The following is a 21,704-nucleotide window of genomic DNA, read 5'->3' as shown; positions in this document are numbered from 1 at the left end:
TGTATGTGCCTTTAAGAGCAATTATGGTGCATGTGCCTTTAAGAGCCCCAGGTGTGCGTAATGCCGGTAATTGCCACTTGGGCTATATAAGCCTGTGTATTGTGTATATCCTTTAGAAACCCCCCCCCCCCCCCCCCCCCCCAGACTTGCTTAGTAAATACCTATGAACCAACTCCTGTCTTCAGTGTCTTTATCTACGCACGGACACTACAGGTTCCATTAGATTGGAAAATAGCGAATGTAACTCCTTTATTCAAAAAGGGAGGGAGACACAAAGCAGGAAACTACAGGCCAGTTAGCTTAACATCTGTCATAGGGAAGATGTTAGAAGCTATTATTAAAGACGTTATAGCAGGGCATTTAGAAAAGTTCAAAGTAATCAGGCAGAGTCAACATGGTTTTGTGCAAGGGACATCATGTTTAACCAATTTATTGGAGTTCTTTGAGGAAGTAACATGTGCTGTGGATAAAGGGGAACCGGTGGATGTACTGTACTTGGATTTCCAGAAGGCATTTGATAAGGTGCCACATCAAAGGTTATTGCGGAAATAAAAGCTCATGGTGTAGGGGTTAACATATTGGCATGGATAGAGGATTGGCTAGCTAACAGGAAACAAAGAGTAGGCATAAATGGGTAATTTTCTGATTGGCAAGATGTAATGATTGGTGTGCCACAGGGATCAGTGATGGAGCCTCAACTTTTTACAATTTATATAAATGACTTGGATGAAGGGACCGAAGGTATGGTTGCTAAATTTGCTGATGACACAAAGATAGGTAGGAAAGTAAATTCTGAAGAGGACATAAGGAGGCTACAAAGGGATATAGATAAGTTAAGTGAGTGGGAAAAGAATCTGGCAAATGGAGTATAATGTGGGGAAAACATGAAGTTGTCCATTTTGGCAGGAAGAATAAAAAAGAAGCATATTATCTGAATGGTGAGAGATTGCAGAGCTCTGAGATGCAGAGGGATCTGGGTGTTCTAGTGCCTGAATCACAAAAGGTTACTATGCAGGTACAACAAGTAATTAGGAAAGCTAATAGAATGTTATCGTTTATTGTGAGGGGAATTGAATACAAAAGTAGGGAGGTTATGCTTCAGTTATACAGGGCATTGGTGAGACCACATCTGGAGTACTGTGTACAGTATTGGTCTCCTTATTTAAGGAAGGATGTAAATGCGTTGGAAGCAGTTCAGAGAAGGTTTACTAGACTAATACCTGGAATGGGCGGGTTGTCTTATGAGGAAAGGTTGGACAGGCTAGGCTTGTATCCGTTGGGGTTTAGAAGAAGAGGTGACTTGATTGAAACATATAAGATCCTGAGGGGTCTGGACAGGGTGGATGTGGAGAGGATGTTTCCTCTTGTGGGAGAATCTAGAACTAGGGGTCACTGTTTAAAAATAAGGGGTCGCCCATTTAAGACAGACATGAGGAGAATTTTTTTCTCAGAGGGCCGTGAGACTTTGGAACTCTCTTCCTCAGAGGGCGGTGGAAGCAGATTCTTTGAATATTTTTAAGGCAGAGGTAGATAGATTCTTGGTAAGCAAGGGGGTGAAAAGTTATCGGGGGTAGGCGGGAATGTGGAGTAATCGGATCAGCCATGATCTTATTGAATGGCGGAGCAGGCTCGAAGGGCCGAGTGGCCTGCTCCTAATTCGTATGTTCGTATGTCAGAGATTTGGGGGGATGGAGGACTGTCTCAGTATGAAGGTGTCATGACAGCTGGCAGGATAGTGGGTACAGACCTGTATGAAGTGCTGCTGGTCGTCACACACCAGTTGAACATTCACAGAGCAGAAGCCTTTGAGATTCATGTATGCACCAGGGTCTTCTGAGGGAACCTGCAGGGTGATATGTGCGCAGTCAGTGATGCCCTGGACTTGGGGAAAGCCTGCAATTTATGCATAGCCAAAGCCCTAGATTGCTGTTTCTGGTTGTCCATGGTGTAAGTGATGTATGTGTTTGGCAAATATGGCATCAGTTACCTGCCTAATGCAAACATGGACTGCAGACTTACTGATGTTATTGATGTCACCTATTGCAGGCCAGAAGGAGCCAGAGGCAGAAGTTTAGGCCAACAGTAATGTTAACTGCTACAGGAAAGGCTAGTGCTAATGCTAGCTCTATCCGGTGATTGCAGGTCTTGCAGAAGGTTACACAACTCTGTCACTGCCTCCCTGGATAAGCACAGTCTCCTATGCAGTGCTTCTCTGAAAACTGCAGGTGGGATATCCTGGTGCGAAAACTCTTGAAGCGCATCTCTCCTCCTTCTGGCTGCTCTCTATGTTGATGTAGTTCTGTGTGCCCCTTCCTATTACTTTTCCTCCTCCTCCTCCAGCCACAGTGGAATTCCCAGCAAGTTCCCCCGTGATGGCAAAAGGGGGGTTCTAAAAGCCCCTTACCAGTAGCCAACAGGATTGCCAACTCTAGTTGGAGGCATTCCTGGAAGTTTGACCATGTGTCGTTCTGACCACGTAACATTATGATCACGTGACGTCTGCAAATGTTATTGAATTGACCTTATAAAGGTAGCTGAGTATCTTTGCTCGTGGTTTCGTGCCAGCAGCTGTTGTGCAAGAAGTTCTGAGAATCAGGAGGCCACCCACAAGCAGGTGTAGGAAGGAAACCGAAGGCAGGGGGAGCAATTTGCAGAAGGTGGGAGGAACTTTGATTCCACCGGTAACTAATAGTAACTCACTGAAATTGCATCAATAACTAATAGTAATACTGGTAACACTCAATTTCCCCCCATAACCAACAGTAATACAATAACTCACTGATAATCTGTATGTAACTAGTAGTAATAGGTGTAACGCTCCAATATCCTACATAATGCTAAGCAAATAATAATGTGCTATATAATATACAAAACAAATCGCTGGCAAGGAATAAAAGATTAATTCAACCTGGAATTCTACTGACATTCATAAACATTTGAGGTAAACTGATTGACTCCATTTAAATTGTAGCTTTATAAGTCAGTCAGCGATCTGCTTTCCTATATTCAGTGGGTTGTACTGAGCGCATAAGTGGTTATAATTTAGATTTTATCATAATGCCAAAGTGCTTCTTAACACTCGACAAAGGTAATTGGTAAACCAATTATAGATATTACATTAGCCATTTCATTGATGATTTCCTATAAAGGCCCAGTATTGGCACCTTTTACTAAATATTACTACATGTTTGCATTGTGTTAGTTTACACAGTTAGAATGAGTCGCTAAAAGGTCAAGAGGCTGTTTTGCTGAACCACAATCATTTCAGCTGCTGTTGTTGCTGGAGAGCAGCGACTTTATTGCCAATTACTAAGCTCGGTCTTTGAAGGGAGAAAATGCTTATTGCTGATTTGTATCTCTTTGTGGCACACCGTGGTAATGGAAGGTTCTGGATTGCCAGACGAAAGAAAAATGGTGGTGGTAGTGGATTGTAAAAGACATAGCTACTGTTTTATTAACTGACCAAAAAGTTAGTGCTATGAATATTCATAAGGATTGTTAACAATATAGAGAAAAAGTAAAACATTTGTAGGCAAAGGAAAGTCAAACAATTGCTGCTCGAGTTGTTTCAGAAGCAGCAAGGCAAAAGAAGACCTAAACAGGGTGCTATCTGCAACTTAACTTTTTAAGCAAGACAAATTCATATTGAACATTTAAATACTTTTTTTAAATAAAAAATAAATAAATTGTTTCAACTGCAGACCTAAATGTCAATAGTTTTAACCCTTCAAGCATTCTGCCTTTGTTATGCTAACCATATGGAGTTCCTGTTTATTCAGCAGGGTATGGGTTAAAATAATCTCTCCTTCGATCTCTTCCCACTTAGATAGATAGAGTTGTACAGCACAGAAAGAGGCCCTTCGGCCCATCGTGTCTGCGCCGGCCATCAAGCCCTGTCTATTCTAATCCCATTTTCCAGCACTTGGTCCGTAGCCTTGTATGCTATGGCGTTTCAAGTGCTCATCGAAATGCTTCTTGAATGTTGTGAGGGTTCCTGCCTCTACCACCCTTTCAGGCAGTGAGTTCCAGATTCCAACCACCCTCTGGGTGAAAACGTTTTTCCTCAAATCCCCTCTAAACCTCCTGCCCCTTACCTTGAAACTATGCCCCCTGGTTATTGACCCCTCTACTAAGGGGAAAAGTTCCTTTCTAGCTACCCTATCTATGCCCCTCATAATTTTGTACACCTCAATCAGGTCCCCCCTCAGCCTTCTCTGCTCTAAGGAAAACAACCCCAGCCTGTCCAGTCTCTCTTCATAGCTGAAGCGCTCCAGCCCAGGTAACATCCTGGTGAATCTCCTCTGCACCCTCTCCAATGCAATTACATTTCTCCTATAGTGTGGCGACCAGAACTGCACACAGTATTACAGCTGTGGCCTAACTAGCGTTTTGAGATCAGTGTTCATTTCCTAACCTGTTTTACTGTTTAATAAATTCAGGATTTTTTCCTCTTAATCTTTAAGTGAATTATTGCCAGATTGTACAAGGGGAACAGTAAATGGAGACATTTCTGTTCATCCATCATAACAAGTACTGTTATTCTAGGTTTCTTTTTATTATAATGTCACCATGACCAGCCATCCTTTTACAGGATTCCCATAGCATTCCACTATGTTTATGACTGAAAATAGAAAGCTGGTAGTGTTGCATTGCAGTGCTTTATTATGAAACTGATTTTGGATACAAGTATGTAAATGGTTTAAAAGTGTTAATTTTTCATATTTTGATGTACTTTTTTTTTTAAAGTGGCAGAGTTATGATGACACATGAATTTGTTTTTTTTAAAAAGGGAAGGTGAAGGTTATTATGGCCAATTCTGGGCACCACACTTTAGGGAGAATGTCAAGGTCTGAGTAAAGGGTACAGAGGTGATTTGCTAAAATGGTACCCGGAATGAAGGATTTCAGTTACGTGGAGAAACTAGAGAAGCTGGGGTTGTTCTCCTTAGAGCAGAAAAGGTTAAGGGGAGATTTGATTAGAGGTGTTCAAAATCATTAAGGGTTTTGATAGAATACATGGGGACAAATCATTTCCACTGGCAGGAGGGCCGGTAACCAGAGGACACAGATTTAAGGTGATTGGCAAAAGAACCAAAGGCGACATGAGGAAACATTTTTTTATGCAGCGAGTTGTTAGGATCTGGAATGCACTGCCTGAAAGGGTGGTGGAAGCAGATTCAATAATAACTTTCAAAAAGGAATTTGAGAAATACTTGAAGGGGACAAATTGACAGAGCCATGGGGAAAGAGCAGGGGAGTGGGACTAATTGGATAGCTCTTTCACAGGCATGATGGGCCGAATGGCCTCCTTCTGTGCTGTATCATTCTGATTCTTACAGCATCTAAAATCCTGAATACAAATCATATTTGTTGAACTTTACTGCACTGTCCTTCTGTCAATTGAACTGCTGCACTGGACGATGTCATCAGTCGAACAGATTATTGCCAAAACACAAGACTTTAATGTCTGCAGTTTCTGCTGTGCATTAGTCCTACAATTTTAATGCTTACCTAAATATGGTATCTAAAATGTAAAAAAGCAGTGTCATCATGACTGGGGAGGATGGAGAAGATCCAGGATGGACATGTGTTATTTTCAAAGATGAAAATTTCAAGATGCAAGGATGAATAATAATAAAAAATCATATCACATCCTTTGCTTAAAAAAAGTTTGCAAAAGACTTTTCAAGAATGATTGTTATTTTTAAACAAATTTCCTACCTTGACATTACAGAGACGATCTTCACTGTGGCCATCCTCTTTGCTAAATTATTGTTTTTTCTGTTAACATTTTTACTATCCCTCTTAATCATTTGAAGCGTGGAAGAAATTCACTAATAATGCTCTTTGCAGCATTGCAGTTGAAAGTATGTGCTTCAGTTTACCAATTAAAATTGAACTTGCATCGTAAATCATTTTGGAAAGAGCAGCCAGTTTCAGTATCCCCATAGAATATCTAATATTTTCTGAGGATGTTGTTGTACTACTACTTATGGATCAGCTTGAAGCAGTATCAATACAAAAGCAGAAATAAAACTCTGAGGTTAGGTGGCCTCCTGATGACTGAGTGCATTATACCCTGAGGAGGGAAAACCCTCTTCCAGTAAGTGGTTTCACAGCCCGGCTGAAGTGTAACTTCAGTTACCCCGAGTTAGAGGATCCCACCACATCATGACACGATGGGATCAAGAGTTCTGAAATCAATGCCCAGCAAGTGAGAGGTGTTTTCTGAACTTAGTCCAATGCTTGCTGTTGGTTCTGTGAATAGTTTGGTTCCACTTCTCCTGTAAATTTTAACTTTTTGCTTCTCAGAATAGTAAGCATGCTGTACGCGCATATGCATCAATCTCAGGTGGTATGAGCATTATATCGCCCTGTTCTCACATGTCCATGAGGCCAGCAATGCCTTTCTCAGTAACTTAAGATTCAGCCTAAAATTCACTGTGCACTCACCTGAGGGGGCTGGGCATAGAGAATGAGCCTTTTATTTATTGGATGTAGACATCGCTGACAAGGCCAGCATTTATTGTCTATCCCTAATTGCTCTTGAGAAGGTGGTGGTGAGCCGCCTTATACAACTGAGTGACTTGCTAGGCCATTTTCAGAGGGCATTTAAGAGTCAAATACATTGCTGTGGGTCTGGAGCCACATATAGGCCAGACCGAGTAAGGATGGCAGATTTCTTTCCCTAAGTTACATTGAATCAGATGGGTTTTTACGACAATCCGGTACATGGTCAGATTTAATTAATTAACTGAATTTAAATTCCCCAGCTGCCGAGAGATGAACAAGTGGCTCAAAGATTGGTGTGGGAGAAATGGGTTTCGATTCTTGGGGCACTGGCACCAGTACTGGGATAAGGGGGAGCTGTTCCATCGGGGTGGGCTTCATTTGAACCAGGCTGGGACCAGTGTCCTGGCGAATCGGATAACTAGGGCTGTAGATCGGGCTTTAAACTAAATAGTTGGGGGGGGGGGGAGGGATACACTGAGCGGAAATTTAAAAAGTCAAAGAAAAATGAGAAGGCAAAAGCGCAGGGTAGCGACAGGGGTAATGATAACCAGAGTGCGACAGGAAGGGACAGAGCGTATACACATAAAATTTCATCAGAAAGAGGGGTCAGAGTAGGGAAAAATGGTAAAAAGACGAAATTAAAAGCTCTATATCTGAACGCACGCAGCATTCGTAACAAGATAGATGAGTTGACGGCACAAATAGAAATAAATGGGTATGATCTGATAGCCATTACAGAGACGTGGTTGCAAGGTGACCAAGGCTGGGAACTGAATATTATGGGGTATTTGCCATTTCATAAGGATAGGCAAAAAGGAAAAGGAGTTGGTGTAGCTCAGTTAATAAGGGATGAGGTCAGTGCAGTAATGAGAAATTATATTGGCCTAGAAGATCAAGACATAGAATCAGTTTGGGTGGAGATAAGAAATAAGGGTAAAAAGTCACTGGTGGGAGTGGTCTACAGGCCCCCAAAGAGTAGCCACACTGTAGGACAGAGTATAAATCAAGAAATAATAGAGGCTTGTAAGAAAGGTACAGCTATAATCATGGGAGATTTTAATCTTCATATTGATTGGACAAAGCAAATTGGCAAAGGTAGACTTGAGCAAGAGTTCTTAGAGTGTATAAGGGATGTTTCTTGGAACAATATGTTGTGGAACCAACCAGGGAGAAGACTATTTTAGATCTGGTAATGTGTAACGATGCTGGATTCATTAATGATCTCGAAGTGAAGGATCCTCTTGGGAAGAGTGATCATAGCATGGTAGAATTTCAAATTCAGTTTGAGGGTGAGAAAGCTAGGTCTCAAACTAGTGTCATAGAGTCATAGAGTTTTACAGCACAGAAAGAGGCCCTTCGGCCCATCGTGTCTGCGCCGCCTGAACTTAAATAAAGGTATGAAGGCAGACTTGGTTAAAGGGGAAAATATATTACAGGGTAAGACTGTAGAAAAGCAGTGGCAAACATTTAAGGAGATATTTCATAGCTCTCAGCAAAGATATATTCAAGAGAGAAAGAAAGACTCTAAGAGAAGGATGAACCATCCGTGGCTAACTAAGGAAGTAAAGGATGGTATCAAATTGAAACAAAAGCATACAATGTTGCAAAGAGTAGTGAAAGGCCAGAGGATTGGGAAATTTTTAAAAACCAGCAAAGGACAACTAAAAAAAATGATAGAGAGGAGATCGTTTATGAGTAAGCCAGCAAGAAATATAAAAACAGACAGTAAGAGCTTCTACAGGTATATAAAAATGAAGAGAGTAGCTAAAGTAAACGTTGGTCCCCTAGAGGAAGAGTCTGGGGAATTAATAATGAGAAACAGGGAAATGGCGGAGACTTTGAACAAATATTTTGTATCGGTCTTCACGGTAGAAGACACTAAAAGCATCCCAATAATGGATAATCAAGGGGCTATTGGGGTGGGGGAACTTAAAACAATCACTATCACTAGAGAGAAAGTACTAGGCAAACTAATGGGACTAAAGGTAGACAAGTCCCCTGGACCTGATGGCCTGCATCCTGGAGTCTTAAAAGAGGTGGCTGCAGAGATAGTGGATGCATTGGTTGTAATCTACCAAAATTCCCTGGATTCTGGAGAGGTCCCAGCGGACTGGAAAACAGCAAATGTAACGCCCCTATTTAAGAAAGGAAAGAGACAGAAAGCAGGCAACTATCGACCAGTTAGCCTAACATCTGTCATTGGGAAAATGCTGGAGTCCATCATTAAGGAAGTAGTAGCAGGACATTTAGAAAATCATAATGCAGTCAAGCAGAGTCAGCATGGTTTTTATGAAAGTGAAATCATGTTTGACAAATTTGCTGGAGTTCTTTGAGGATGTAATGAGCAGGGTGGATAAAGGGGAACCAGTGGATGTGGTGTATTTGGATTTCCAGAAGGCATTCGATAAGGTGCCACATAAAAGGTTACTACACAAGATAAGAGCTCATGGGTTGGGGGTACTATATTAGCATGGATAGAGGATTGGCTAACTAACAGAAAGTCGGGATAAATGGGTCATTTTCAGGTTGGTAAACTGTAACTAGTGGGGTGCCACAGGGATCAGTGCTGGGGCCTCAACTATTTACAATCTATATTAATGACTTGGATGAAGGGACCAAGTGTAATGTAGCCGAATTTGCTGATGATACAAAGATAGGCGGGAAAGCAAATTGTGTGGAGGATGCAAAGAATCTCCAAAGGGATATAGATAGGCTAAGTGAGTGGGCAGGAATCTGGCAGATGGAGTATAATGTGGGAAAATGCGAGGTTATCCACTTTGGTAGGAAAAATAAAAAAGCAAATTATTATGTAAATGGGGAGAGATTACAAAATGCTGAGGTACAGAGGGACCGGGGGGTCCTTGTACATGAATCACAAAAAGTTAGCATGCAGGCACAGCAAGTAATTAGGAAGGTAAATAGAGTGTTGGCCTTTATTGCAAAGGGAATCGAGTATAAAAGTAGGGAAGTCCTGTTGCAACTGTACAGGGCATTGGTGAGACCACACCTGGAGTACTGCGTACAGTTTTGGTCTCCTGATTTAAGGAGGGATATACTTGCATTGGAGGCAGTTCAGAGAAGGTTCATGAGGTTGATTCCAGAGATGAAAGGGTTGTCTTATGAAGAAAGATTGAGCAGATTGGGCCTATACTCATTGAAGTTTAGAAGAATGAGAGGGGATCTTATTGAAACATATAAGATTCTGAAGGGGCTTGACAGGGTAGACGCAGAGAGGATGTTTCCCTTCGTGGGGAATCTAGAACTAGGGGGCATCATTTCAGAATAAGGGGACACCCGTTTAAAATGGAAATGAGGAGGAATTTCTTCTCTGAGGGTCGTGAATCTTTGGAATTCTCTTCCCGAGAGAGCTGTGGAGGCTGGGTCATTGAATATATTTAAGGTGGAGATAGACAGATTTTTGAGCGATAAGGGAGTCCAGGGTTATGGGGAGCGGGCAGGGAAGTGGAGTTGAGGTCAAGATCAGATCAGCCATGATCTTATTGAATGGCGGAGCAGGCTCGAGGGGCCAAAGACCTACTCCTGCTCCTACGTCTTATGTGGTGGGATTTGAACTCATGTCCCTGGATTAGTCCAGGCCTCTGGATTACTAATCCGGTAACATAACCACGATGCTATCTTTCCCAAATAAGAACCCATCAAAAAGCGGAATCAATTGCTGCAAAATGACTGCGGGCTTCTTTTAATCCAGCTGGAAACATAAAAAAGATTAAGAGAAATGATTTGCATGTACTTCAGCTCTAACTGCTCTTTTTACAACAATCCGGTACATGGTCAGATTTATTTAATTAACTGAATTTAAATTCCCCAGTTGCTGAGGTGGGATTTGAACTCGCGTTTCCGGATCTGGATTACTAGTCCAGTAACCACTATGCTACTGTACCCCTGGTATAAGCCTGTTAGATAATTATAAATACTTGGGCACTGAATTTATGTTACAAAAAGATACGTCAGAAAGCACTTTGTTCATATGAGGAGTCACAGTAATCTTGGACACTGGCATGGCCACAATGAACCATGCTTTATGCTGGAATAGTGAACAGATATCTTCTTAAAGCACAGCCGCAAACTCCTCCAATTGCTTAGTAGGTAACTGCATTGCCTGATGCAGTACGAGGCTGCACAGACTAGAAGATCGACGCACGGTTCAGTTCTCGGTTTGTGCTGAGTAAGTTGATCTCGGATGGGGGGTGCAGCTCGGGTGCTGCAACTGGCTTCAGTACACTTAAGCTAGGGTGGGAAAATATCAGCCAGGGTTCTCTCCTGATTGCTATTCACTAACCCCTGCTGGAAAGTCTGTATTTGTGTGGCTATCAGGTGAAGACAGAATCAGGCTTGGCTATGATGCCATCCATGGGTGACTAGCCTGCTGTCACTCACTGTCTAAGCTTGCAAGTTAACAATGGCCACTTGATTGAGAAGCCAGAGGAAACGAGAACTCAGCATGACTCAATGGGAGAGAAATCTATCTCATGGCCTCCTATTTTGCGCCTGAAAAATGTGCGGCCAACAGTTGAAAATCGGAGGGGAGGGTCACCTTTGACCCCCAAGGCCCGCCTCATACAATATTCAGATGGGCCTGTAAATGAGCGAGCAGCCTGTCTGTCGGAAACCGACGTACGGCTGCTTAAATATTCAAATCGGAGTCAGTTTTAGGACCCATTTTGCAAAATTCAGGTACAAAGGGGTGGAGCGCTGCTGCCCCATTCGAGGGCTCCAGATCACCCCCTGCAAGACCCAACCTGCCGATTTCCTGTCCTCTCACAACATGCGAGCCAGTGGCATTTAAATCGGGCCCAAACCAAAATTTGGTTCGGATCTCACACAGCCACAGTAGTCACTCCGCTGACTTTCCACCTATTCAAGCTGCATTTCTCAGCCACTGTCTTCAAGAGAGGAGGAGAGAAAATTGTGCAGTGATGGGTGGGATAAAAGATTACAGTGGAATCTACCTAGTATGATATGTTATAAAACATTGCAAGGCACAGTCCAGTGCTTTTATCAACCAGTTCTGGAATAAAACCTCATGCAACGTTCATTAGTATCATTAACAGACTTCACTACTACGCTACAGCAGCAGACCCTGTTCCAGGAATGCAGGCCTTCACCAGCATTAAGGCTGTGCAGGTATGATCAAGCAGCTAAAAATGTTTTAATTTATTACCATACAGGTTGGCCATCTTTCTACGATGTGCTAGATTCTGAAGCAATAGCACAGATAGATGACTTCTCCCATGGTATGCACAGGATTGAGACCAGCTGCACCTATGTAAGTTTATTAATTACTGTCGCTCATGTACCATGCTTCTGAGTGTTGTTAATCCGGGACAGTTTTGCTTTAGTACCAGTTTCAGTTAAATTGATCACAGGTTTGCTGGGAGCCCCTTTGCAAAGGGTCTGAGGTATTTACACTGCCATTTGCAAATCACATTTTATAGGAAATAGGCATGCTACAGTGTACAAATCATGGTGAATGTGGGTCATTAGTTAGGAATACTAAAAATGTCCCCTGATTACTCTCGGAGTTTATTCAGTAGTGGAGCCATACAGAATAAGAAAGCCCCAAGTTGGGTTTCTGGTTTGTGCTCAGTTGATCTCAATGAGGGCGGTGGTAGGGGAATCAGAATTGGCCTCAGTGCCCCTGGTTTAAGGAGGGAAAGAAAATCTCAGTTCTGATAGCTATCCAACGATCCCTGTACACAGGTAGGAACAAGATTAGGCTCAGATGTGATGTCGTAATAGCCAACAAAATGTTTTTTTGCAAAGGTCGCAATTACCACTTGGACAGAGTACTGGCACTTGTGGAACTGTACCCCAGCAAGAAATCAATGTTCTCGGGAGGAAGGGGAGAAAATAATGGAGAAAATTGATAAAAGAATAAACAAAATATATGCTTCAGCCGCAATGGAATTTAAAAAGCCATTAAGTTTATACCACAAGCTTATATTCACCAATAAATTGCACAAAAAATTCAAATGTGATTTATTCATCTCATATACTTAATATAAATGGATCCAATAATTAGACTTGACTGAAATTGTCCAGTGATTGTAACTCTTGATTTCAATTCTAAAAGATAAATATTTGCAATCAAAACCCAGAATTTTAAAGCTGGAAAGAAATACTGGGGAATAGTGGGATCTTTGTCTCCTTGGTAGCAGGAGGAGGATTGAACCTGGTAAGCAGCTGATGGTCCACACAACTGACAGGGCCACAGTGGCATAAAGCAGGCTCCCTCCTTTTTAACAACACAGCATCATTGTCTGTCACCAGCGTGTAGTCTGATCTCGGCGTGTAGCATGCATGTGATGGTTTGACAGGCCTCCATGTGTGTACAAAAGCAATGGCTAAGGCGGAAAACTTTTAAAAAATGAGACTTTTATTGTTTCCAATGTCTACTGACAGACGTATGCTGCCGTTTCAAAGGTTGTTTTGTCCTGAACATCCCTGTAGAGTTGGTATATAACCACAGGTATAAAATAATAATTTTTCTTGAAATCATTCAAAATGGTCAAGTTTGCAGCCTTGTTGATTTAATGAAGCATAATTAATAGTTTTGAATCTGCGACCCTTTATCAAGTTGCTGGAAGAATACTTTTTAACCACGGTGCAGAAATAGCTGCTATTAAAGGGTGAAAGGTTAGATCAGAAGGAATATTTAGATGTTATCTGGAGTTTACTACCTTGTGATGAATGATGTAGAGTATAACAGCAATCTAAAATATCCTTTTTGTTACAAGAAAGCAATTACTTTTGCTATTTTATTTCAGTGTGGTGCACATCTGGGACATGTCTTTGATGATGGGCCCCGTCCAACTGGTAAACGGTATTGTATAAACTCTGCCTCATTATCCTTTATACCCACGGGCCAGAGCTCAACTGATGAAGGCAACGATCCTGCCCCATCTGGCAAGACTGAACTCTAGGCTACAGAGGGCTGATGGATGGGGTTATTACTTCACAAGCCCATGCTCCAGGGACAAACATCTTTGTGCATTTAAAGTAATAAAGTAACAAGTTATTTAAACACACACAAGTAAAACTCTTCTGTACAATACACTGAACTTACTCAAAATGGATAAGAGTATCCTTGTAAACTTTCTTCTCGCAGGATGTAGATTGTAACGGAGTGAGTCAATGTGGTTGGGTTTGGAAACTGTGGGAGTTCTACCATGTAGCATAGAAAATCCATTGTACTCTCCCAGAGCAGCATAGCATGGCACAGGGCAGGCAGGAAAAGCAAGGTATTAGCAGTTTCCTCATAATGTAATTTGGAGACTGCCAGGAATGCCTGACAATGAAATGCAATGGCAAGAGAAAGAAAAGTTCAAGCTTAGGTCACTGTCCTGAGCAGAGAAAATCAGGAAAGCTGCAGGATGTTATAAGTCTATGAATTGTATATCACACTTCAAATTATTTTGTTTATTTTGTTGAAGTGGGCATATATATATATTTTTGCGTGTGTGTGTATGTGTATATATATATTTATATACATACACATTTTCCCTTATCTTTTACTCAAAACTTGTTTGTAAGAACACTACTGCCTTAATAAAAAAAAATTCAGTAATATAGGCCTGATGTCTGGGTCTGTGTTGTGAATCTCGCTTGCTGACCACAGGTCAGTTGGCTCACAGCTGGTGTATGTCAAGAGCAGCTCACTATACCTGGTTCCATTGCTGATGGTCTGCATTTTGTATATAGTACTTCCAGCACTTTATCTCGAGTAGTCTCCTGAAGCAGGGGTCAGAGCAGTGGAGCATGCTCAGATTCCCTGCATACACTCATTCCTGGGAAAATATTTGAGGGGATTGAAATCTAATCGAGAAGAGGCAGACATTTATAGAAGGATTCAACCTTCACCTCATCAAAATCTCCACCTTTTGCATGTGCTTGTGCATGTATAAAATGTAATCAATAGACATGCATATGGGAGGATGGGAGTATTTGTGATGGAATTTAAGAGGGTTTTGAAGATTTTCATGAAGAATGTGTCATTCAAGTGGTTTAATGATTCTCCTGGAATTCTAGATGCTGTGAGGGATCAGTGTCTAGAAAAGCAACCTTTGTAATAGCTTATTATTATGAGATTAGCTCAGTTTGATAGATCAGCTCCATTTTAAAAAAAAGTGCTGAAACACATTCCACAGTTTTGGCTAACATTCTTCAAAAACGGTGTTCTTTACATTCCTACATTTCTTAAATTAGTCAGAACTCTGAGGTTTGTTGAAATGGACCAGATATTTACAGCAAATTTTTAAAAAGTAATCAAAATAATTTAACTGAATGAAAAGTCAGACAGACGTGCCTCTCTGCCCAGCATCGCTCCATGTACTGCACCCAGACAATCTAACACATCCAGGTGCAGGAAAAGGAAAAGCTGCCCATATTTTTTTTTGTTGGGGGAGTTATTTTCTTGAGTTATTTAGGTTGTCAGGAGTGTTTGGGCTCAACATTTTAGCATTGCCATTTATCCACTACCACCAGAATAGCACAATGAGTTTCCCATGGGAATTGTCTCTTACTAAGACAACAACAACTTGTATTTATAAAGCGCCTTTAATGTAGTCAAACACCCCAAAGCGCTTCACAGGAACGTTATTGGACAAAATTTGACACCAAGCCACATAAGGAGATATTAGGGCAGAGAGGTAGGTTTTAAGGAGCATCTTGAAGGAGGAAAGAGAGGCGGAGAGGTTTAGGGAGGGAATTCCAGAGCTTAGGGCCTAGGTAGCTGGTCCCCCTATACTAGACAGAGGCACACATGCCCCCATCCATTAGTGGAGCAGTGCTTGCGGATGCTTCAATTTAAAAGTGACATTGCATGGAGCAAGCTAATCTGTAGCCAACTCTTCACAAGCATGGCATTGCCAGGACCTGTCAAGATCACAAGTGCCCTTAACCATTCCAGGCTGCTGCTGGGGACAACAGGAACACAAGTTAAACAGCTGTATATAAATGTAAAAGAAAAACAAGTGACTAACCTATTTCCTTAGGCAAGAAATTGATTCCCCTTCTCCGTGGACAACCGACAGGCTATTGTGCAATTTTACAGAGTGGCAGGATTCCTGAAGGTCTAAGAGTTACAGATTATATTTGTACGGCCTTGCATGTTCCCTCATATAATGCCAACATCTATGTGAATAGAAAGGAAATCCACTCTTTAAATGTTCAACTTATTTACAACCACCAGCAAATCAATGCTTGCTTTCCAGGCAGCTGTCCCATTGCCCTCTTTTTAAGGCAGTCCACCATCCCACTAATGCTTGATCTAAAAAGGCAAATCTCAAGGTGGCTCCTGGGAATTAATGCTATCCACTGAAGCCATGGCTCCTGACACTGCAGCAGTATCTGAAGACACCAGTCGAACACAGATATGATGAGGTGTTTGTGTCCACTAGGGTCATTATTGAGCACACCACTGACATTTTGAAGCAGCACTTCAACTGCCTGGATAGATCTGGAGGCACCCTGTAACAGAGCCTAGATAAGGTTTTAAAGATTGTAATAGTGTGCTACATGCTGTAAAACTTTGTCCTGCAAAGAAGTATCGTCCTGAAGGCCGTAGAGGAACAGTGAGGAGAAAGGTCTCCAAGCACAGCGTAGAGTCCAGCAAGAGGAGCAGGAGCAGCCTGAAGATGCTGTGGAAGAGAAACCAATGCCAGTTGCAAGCTTTCATACAGGAGTCCTTCTATTAATGTGCAAATAAAATATGGCTACTGTATTACTGACTAAATCTTCCCCATGCCCTCCACATAGATACTTTCACCTACACTACCGTAAATCTTTCACGCAAACCGCAAATCTCCCATTCATGCCATCTGATGAAGTGTGCGACCAAAACACCCTTTAATTTTTGTGCAACCAGAGTTTTAATAATCAAATGTCATGTTTGTGACTGCCTACTATTGGCTCCCACAGTGCTTTCCTCTTGGTGACAGTGGGGGAGTCCCTGTTCCGCCTGTCTTTTGGGCGCAAAATTCATGAGAGGAACAATTTCCAGATGCAATCTCCTGCACTTGATCCGCTAGAAAGTGTGTCCAAAGCAAGCGTCGGGTCCTTGATTATGCTAATCGGGCCTAACGCCTCTTTTAGGACCCCGCACTGCGCATGCACCGCCCAGTTTTTCCAGGTTTACCCCAGCCTAACCAACGGCCCTTAAAGGGACCACTGGAAGCCCACCAAGAACAGGTAGGTTTGGATGTTTTTGTTTACCTTAATGTGGAATGTTCCTCCTGACTCCACAGCAAGCCCTCGCCGTCCTCCCATTTGCATCCCACCCCCGAGGACTTAGCGATTTTTCAAAGGCGTCCCGTTTGGCATCCGCAGCACGCCAGCTTTATGGAAATGAGGCCCAAGGGCCAATTTGGAACGAGCCTCAGGCCTTCATCACAGGCCCGCATTCCAGGCACGTTGCCCACTTCGTGGCACAAAACCTATTTCTTGGCCAATGTAACATATAGGGGCCAATTTTTTTTTTTTTTACTCAAGCCAAGTCGGCATTAACAGCTTGAAAATAGGCACCAGCTCCTTTTTAAAAGGGCCATCCCTTGGGCAGCTGGAGCGCCCACCTGTTTTAGGTAATAGGCCTTTTAATTATGCAAATATAGGACCTATGGTATAGTTAGGTCTCCAATTGCAATTTTCAGGGCACATGGGTGGATTGTGTTTCACCCATGTGATCTGGCATTGAGCAACCTAACCAGCTGGCCGCTCCAGAAATGATCCGGAAAAGAGAGCGGTGAGAATGTGGAACTTGCTCCCACATGGAGTGGCTGAAGCAGATAGTATTGCTGCATTTAATGGGAGACTTGATGCATACATGAGGGAGAAGAGGGATACGGGCGCAGGGTGGCAAGAGATAACTAGACTGGGGAGGCTTGTATGGAGTATCAACATCTGTAGAGATCAGTCGGGTAAAATGGCCTGTTTCTGCGCCATAGATTCTATGTGAAAAAAAAACTTGCATTTATATAGCGCCTTTCATGACCACCAGATGTCTCGAAGCACTTTACAGCCAATGAAGAACTGGGAAATGCAGCAGCCAATTGCGCACAGCAAGCTCCCACAAATGTGATAATGATCAGATAATCTGTTTTTGTTATGTTGTAAGTGTCTGGGTTATATTTCTGTGGAGCAAGGAGGAGCAGGAGTGCTCCTGCTAGCTTCACAGAAATACTGTGGGTCATTGCTGGTCCGGTTTCACCCCACCACCCCACTCCGTGTTTGCCGACTCCCAGGTTGTACTTGTGAACCAGCAGGGTCTTCTGATCTTGTGCAGCTGGCGATCCGCTCACCCGTGTGATTTAAATGAGGCTCGAATTCAAAATGGCTTGGGTCTCTTCACCCACTTGATGGGCTCTGCTAATCTGCTGCCCAAAAAGGAAAATTGGCCCCATATGTTCTCTAGTGTTGTGCTTAGTCTGGGAGCTACCTCAGTGGCAGGAGAAAATGTGTGAGCATAAGAGGTTGCTGTCACCACCTGGTAGCAGAGCCCTGAGATGAACTCAATGCAGGCTGCACCACTTCCACAACTGTATGGGCAGCCTGGTTCTGTTCACGTTCTACCACAGGTGCAGCTACTGAGGTGACTGGCTGGAGGGTCTGCATGTGCTGCTGTACCGAGATTGAGCATCATCATCATGTCAATTCCATTCATGCCCTAGCTGTTGGATACTGGCTCCTCGCGTCCTCTGCTCAGTGTGACAACAAACTTGATGGCACCAATGAGATCGGTGAAGCTGTGCCTCATGGTTATCGATCCCCAAGCCTGTCAGAGCTAGAAGAGGTAGCCCTATCCACCTTGTAAATCAAGGGGCAGGAATTTAACTCGGGAGTCGGGTTGGAGACGGGACTACAACTTTCGGGGTTGTAGTCCTGCCTCCAGCGAGATGCAGCCAATCCACGCGATTTTAACTTGATTGACCTTGTTGAGCCCGCCCAGTGGGCTCAGCAGGCCAATTAAGGGCCACCCAGCAACAGGTGACGTCACAGACTAAATTTCATCTGTCAAGAGCTTTTGACAGATGAAATATCAGTGTTTCACAGCTGTTTGAAGCTGTCAAACACTGACAGTCTTACTTCTAACCTGAGTCCTTCTCCACAGACTCAGTTAGAAATCTCTCCTGCACAGAAAGCTGAAGGTTGTCACTTTTGACAGTTCACAGCCATTCTGCTTTCTGTGCCGGTGAGATGATGGATTCCCGGAACTTAAAGGAAGGAAGGCTGAAAAGGTAAGAAAAGGTATGTAAAACTTATTTAATCACTTTAGACACACCAAACACACTTACCTTTGCACTCATGCACACATCACTCACCTGAACACCGACATTTCGACCCCTCCAAGTCCTTCAACCCAATGGCCCGCCTCCTCTAACTTGGCGTGGTTTGGAGCCGTCGGGAATCCCACACTTCAACAGTTAATTGGCACTAATCCCTTCCCGCCTCGGGTAGGCGGGTCCCAGTGCGGGGCGGGTACCCACCTCCTTTGAAACTGGCATGGAGGCGGGTTTGGGTGCGGGAAGGGGTCAGGACCCCTGATTTCGGGATTTTAACCCCCTGCACGCCTCCAATCCCGACTCCACGGCACAATGAAAATCCTGCCCATGGTCTCTACAGTAGCAGTTGGAGCATTTTCAGGACAGATTCCACTAGCCTTAGGGCCTCAGCCATGCAGAGATCCTCTGCTGATGTTATAGAGTTGCCACATGCTCTATGATTGACTGGAATATTGCAAAACCTCTGTGAAGCAGTGCACACTTGACTAGTAGACTCGAGGGCAGGAGCCATCATCCTTGGCATGCTGCTTGGCATGGTTCCCAATGACCGCACCAACACTCAGAAAGCGTCTTTTATAAAAAGAGGACCCCATGAAGTCGAGTTCCCTAGGATTAGCTGCCAAGGGAGAGCTGACCCTCTGGAGATCAGGTTCCTATTCCTCTGCCACCACCATCTTTTCCTGCTCATCCAATACTTCTTGCTCACAGTCTAATGTCGCCCATGGTCATATAGCTGAGTTAGTACTTGTGAAGGATAGAGTGTTGTCAGTGTATATTGTGAAGTGCTGCCATGTCCAGATGCATTGGAGCCTTGCTTGGCTCCCTCTGGCACATGTGGGCCTAGATTTTCCAACCTGGATCTGGGGCGGACAAGGGCAGAAAATACCTAGGGAACACATTCCACCACATCTTACCCTTGAACACCTCTCTTTCTATTTCTGTGTGTCCAGACCTGAAGGCACAGAATATGTCTGACCACACTCGACCAGAAAATCTAAGCTCCTCTAAGGTGTAATAAGACTTCAGTTCAACCATGTGAAGCCTCCTCGTCACAAAAAAATTCCAATTTTTTTTCCACCAGGCCATGCGAAAGGGTAAAAAGGACCTTCTCTGGTGAGAGAAATGGAAATTCAGAAGTGAATCTATGTCACCCTCGCACCCTTCCTATTAGCTGTTTTCAGAGTTCTATTGATAGGAACCTAAGAGCAGCTCAATTGCTAATCTTCACTCTTGGTTGGGGAATTTTATATGGATGAAGGGAAGGATAAAAAAGCAGAAAGAAAATAACAAAAACTATGACTAGTGATGATGGTGTGTCAAATTATAGCACGTCCAAAGGAATTCGTACCCCCAGTTTCATTCATTTATCCATTTAAAGGATGAAGGCAAATCCCGATCCAGATGTAACGATCACAATTCTAATATTGGTCTGAAATGTATTGCAGAGCTTCTCTGATGCCCAAGGGAAGAAGGTGCCGCTGGGTGTACAAGGTTCCTGGGTCTATTCCTAATCTGTACTGAGTAAACTGTTTGTGTGCTACAATATTCAGTGTTTGTGTGTGTATATACCAGATGAGAACAGGACCAGGCTTGACTGCGATGCCCTCTGTGATCATATAGCCCAGTCCTTAGTCTCACACATGAAGAATGACCACCTGGGTAAGGTGCTACTGGGCTGCCAGGTGGTACCTTATCTAGGTGGTCATTAGTTAGTGCATACTGGAGAGGGTGATAAGGGGGAAAAAAAACAAGAATAAAATAAAATATATTTGAGGTACTTGTGGTAGGTATTTAGACACCTTGATGATAAAGCATTTTTTAAATGCAACTTATCCATCTTTTAGAATATGTTAAAAGTATATATTCCTGCATACAGGATAATGCAGCTGGAATTCCTGAAGAAAGTGTCTGGTCATTTACAATAATATTAAGAATCCATTTGCATTTAGCAAAATAAAGTTGTTGGCATAAAAATTACAAATTGCTCACCTGGGCTTTTTGAGAGTAAGACCCCATTCTGACTGTCTTCTAAGAAGATAATTCCCACTTGGATGGTTTTTTTGCTCCGAGGATGGTCTGCTAAGAATGGTTTAATTCACTTACTTCTGATTCTTCATGTGTGATTGTATAAATAAAGCTCAGTATTTTTTTTTAAATAAAGGAATATTTGCTTTCAGAGACCGTTCTGTGTGCCACAAGAAAAGATGCAAAGGAAGTTCCTGGGTATAGCTCTGAAGAAACAAATCAAAATTGCATCACCGTAATTATTTAAAAACCTCTCCAAGCAACATCCAGTTTCTGACACTGGTATCTTTGTTCCGTTCTTGCACAAATCAAATTAGTTCTGATCAGTAGAAATGCTGGACTTTGAAAATTTGAATTTTGTTCCCCTGGGTAAAAAATAAGGCCAGCTTAAGTCAAAGTTGAGTGAACTTTTTCTGGGTAGGCTTTTTAAAATATTTGTTTTTGTTTGGGATTGGATTACGGATGCTCACAAGATCTTTTTACCTCCTTTTTTTCCCCTTTCCTTGCAGCTGAACATTATAATACCTAATTCTCCCAGAGTTTGTAGCAAGCAGCAAAAATACCTACTGGTCTGTTTATCATCATCTAATCTTTTAATTTTAAAAAGCAAGTTTTAAAATGTTTTCCCCTTCTCAATTGAAAGCACTGACTCATGCTGGGGTAAAGTTCTGGAAAAGCCAGTCCCATTGGTACCTCACCCAGGGTCAGGACAGGTTTGTGCTCAGATGTGAAGCCCCATGCAGTGGAATATTCAACCAGGACTCACTGTCTACACTATACATAAAGAATAGCCACTTCAACAAAGTACCAGATAGATGCATACCTGGTACCTGTGTAAATGTGTGTTTGCAAGGGGTAAATGCTTTCAGGA

The 21,704-nt window shown here is 42.7% G+C and overlaps 1 protein-coding gene across 6 annotated transcripts in view; it reads left to right on the top strand.

Moving 5' to 3' along the window:
- The window catches only part of msrb3 (methionine sulfoxide reductase B3), a 139,628-nt gene extending 125,517 nt beyond the window's left edge, over window positions 1–14,111 (top strand). For all 6 annotated transcript variants that reach the window (XM_086009260.1, XM_086009262.1, XM_086009264.1 and 3 more), the window contains 2 exons: window positions 11,702–11,799; window positions 13,301–14,111. In XM_086009260.1, coding sequence (XP_085865386.1) covers window positions 11,702–11,799; window positions 13,301–13,456 — 254 coding nt within the window. In that variant the 3' untranslated portion in view covers window positions 13,457–14,111. The remainder of the gene's footprint in view (window positions 1–11,701; window positions 11,800–13,300) is intronic.
- The last annotated feature ends 7,593 nt before the right edge of the window (window positions 14,112–21,704 follow it).

Source organism: Somniosus microcephalus, chromosome 16 (genome assembly GCF_052327205.1).
Source record: "Somniosus microcephalus isolate GS21.2 chromosome 16, FLI_Smic_1.0, whole genome shotgun sequence".
NCBI lineage: Eukaryota > Metazoa > Chordata > Chondrichthyes > Squaliformes > Somniosidae > Somniosus > Somniosus microcephalus.
The sequence above is the reverse complement of the archived record's forward strand: the minus strand, read 5'-3'. Positions and strand labels throughout refer to the sequence as shown.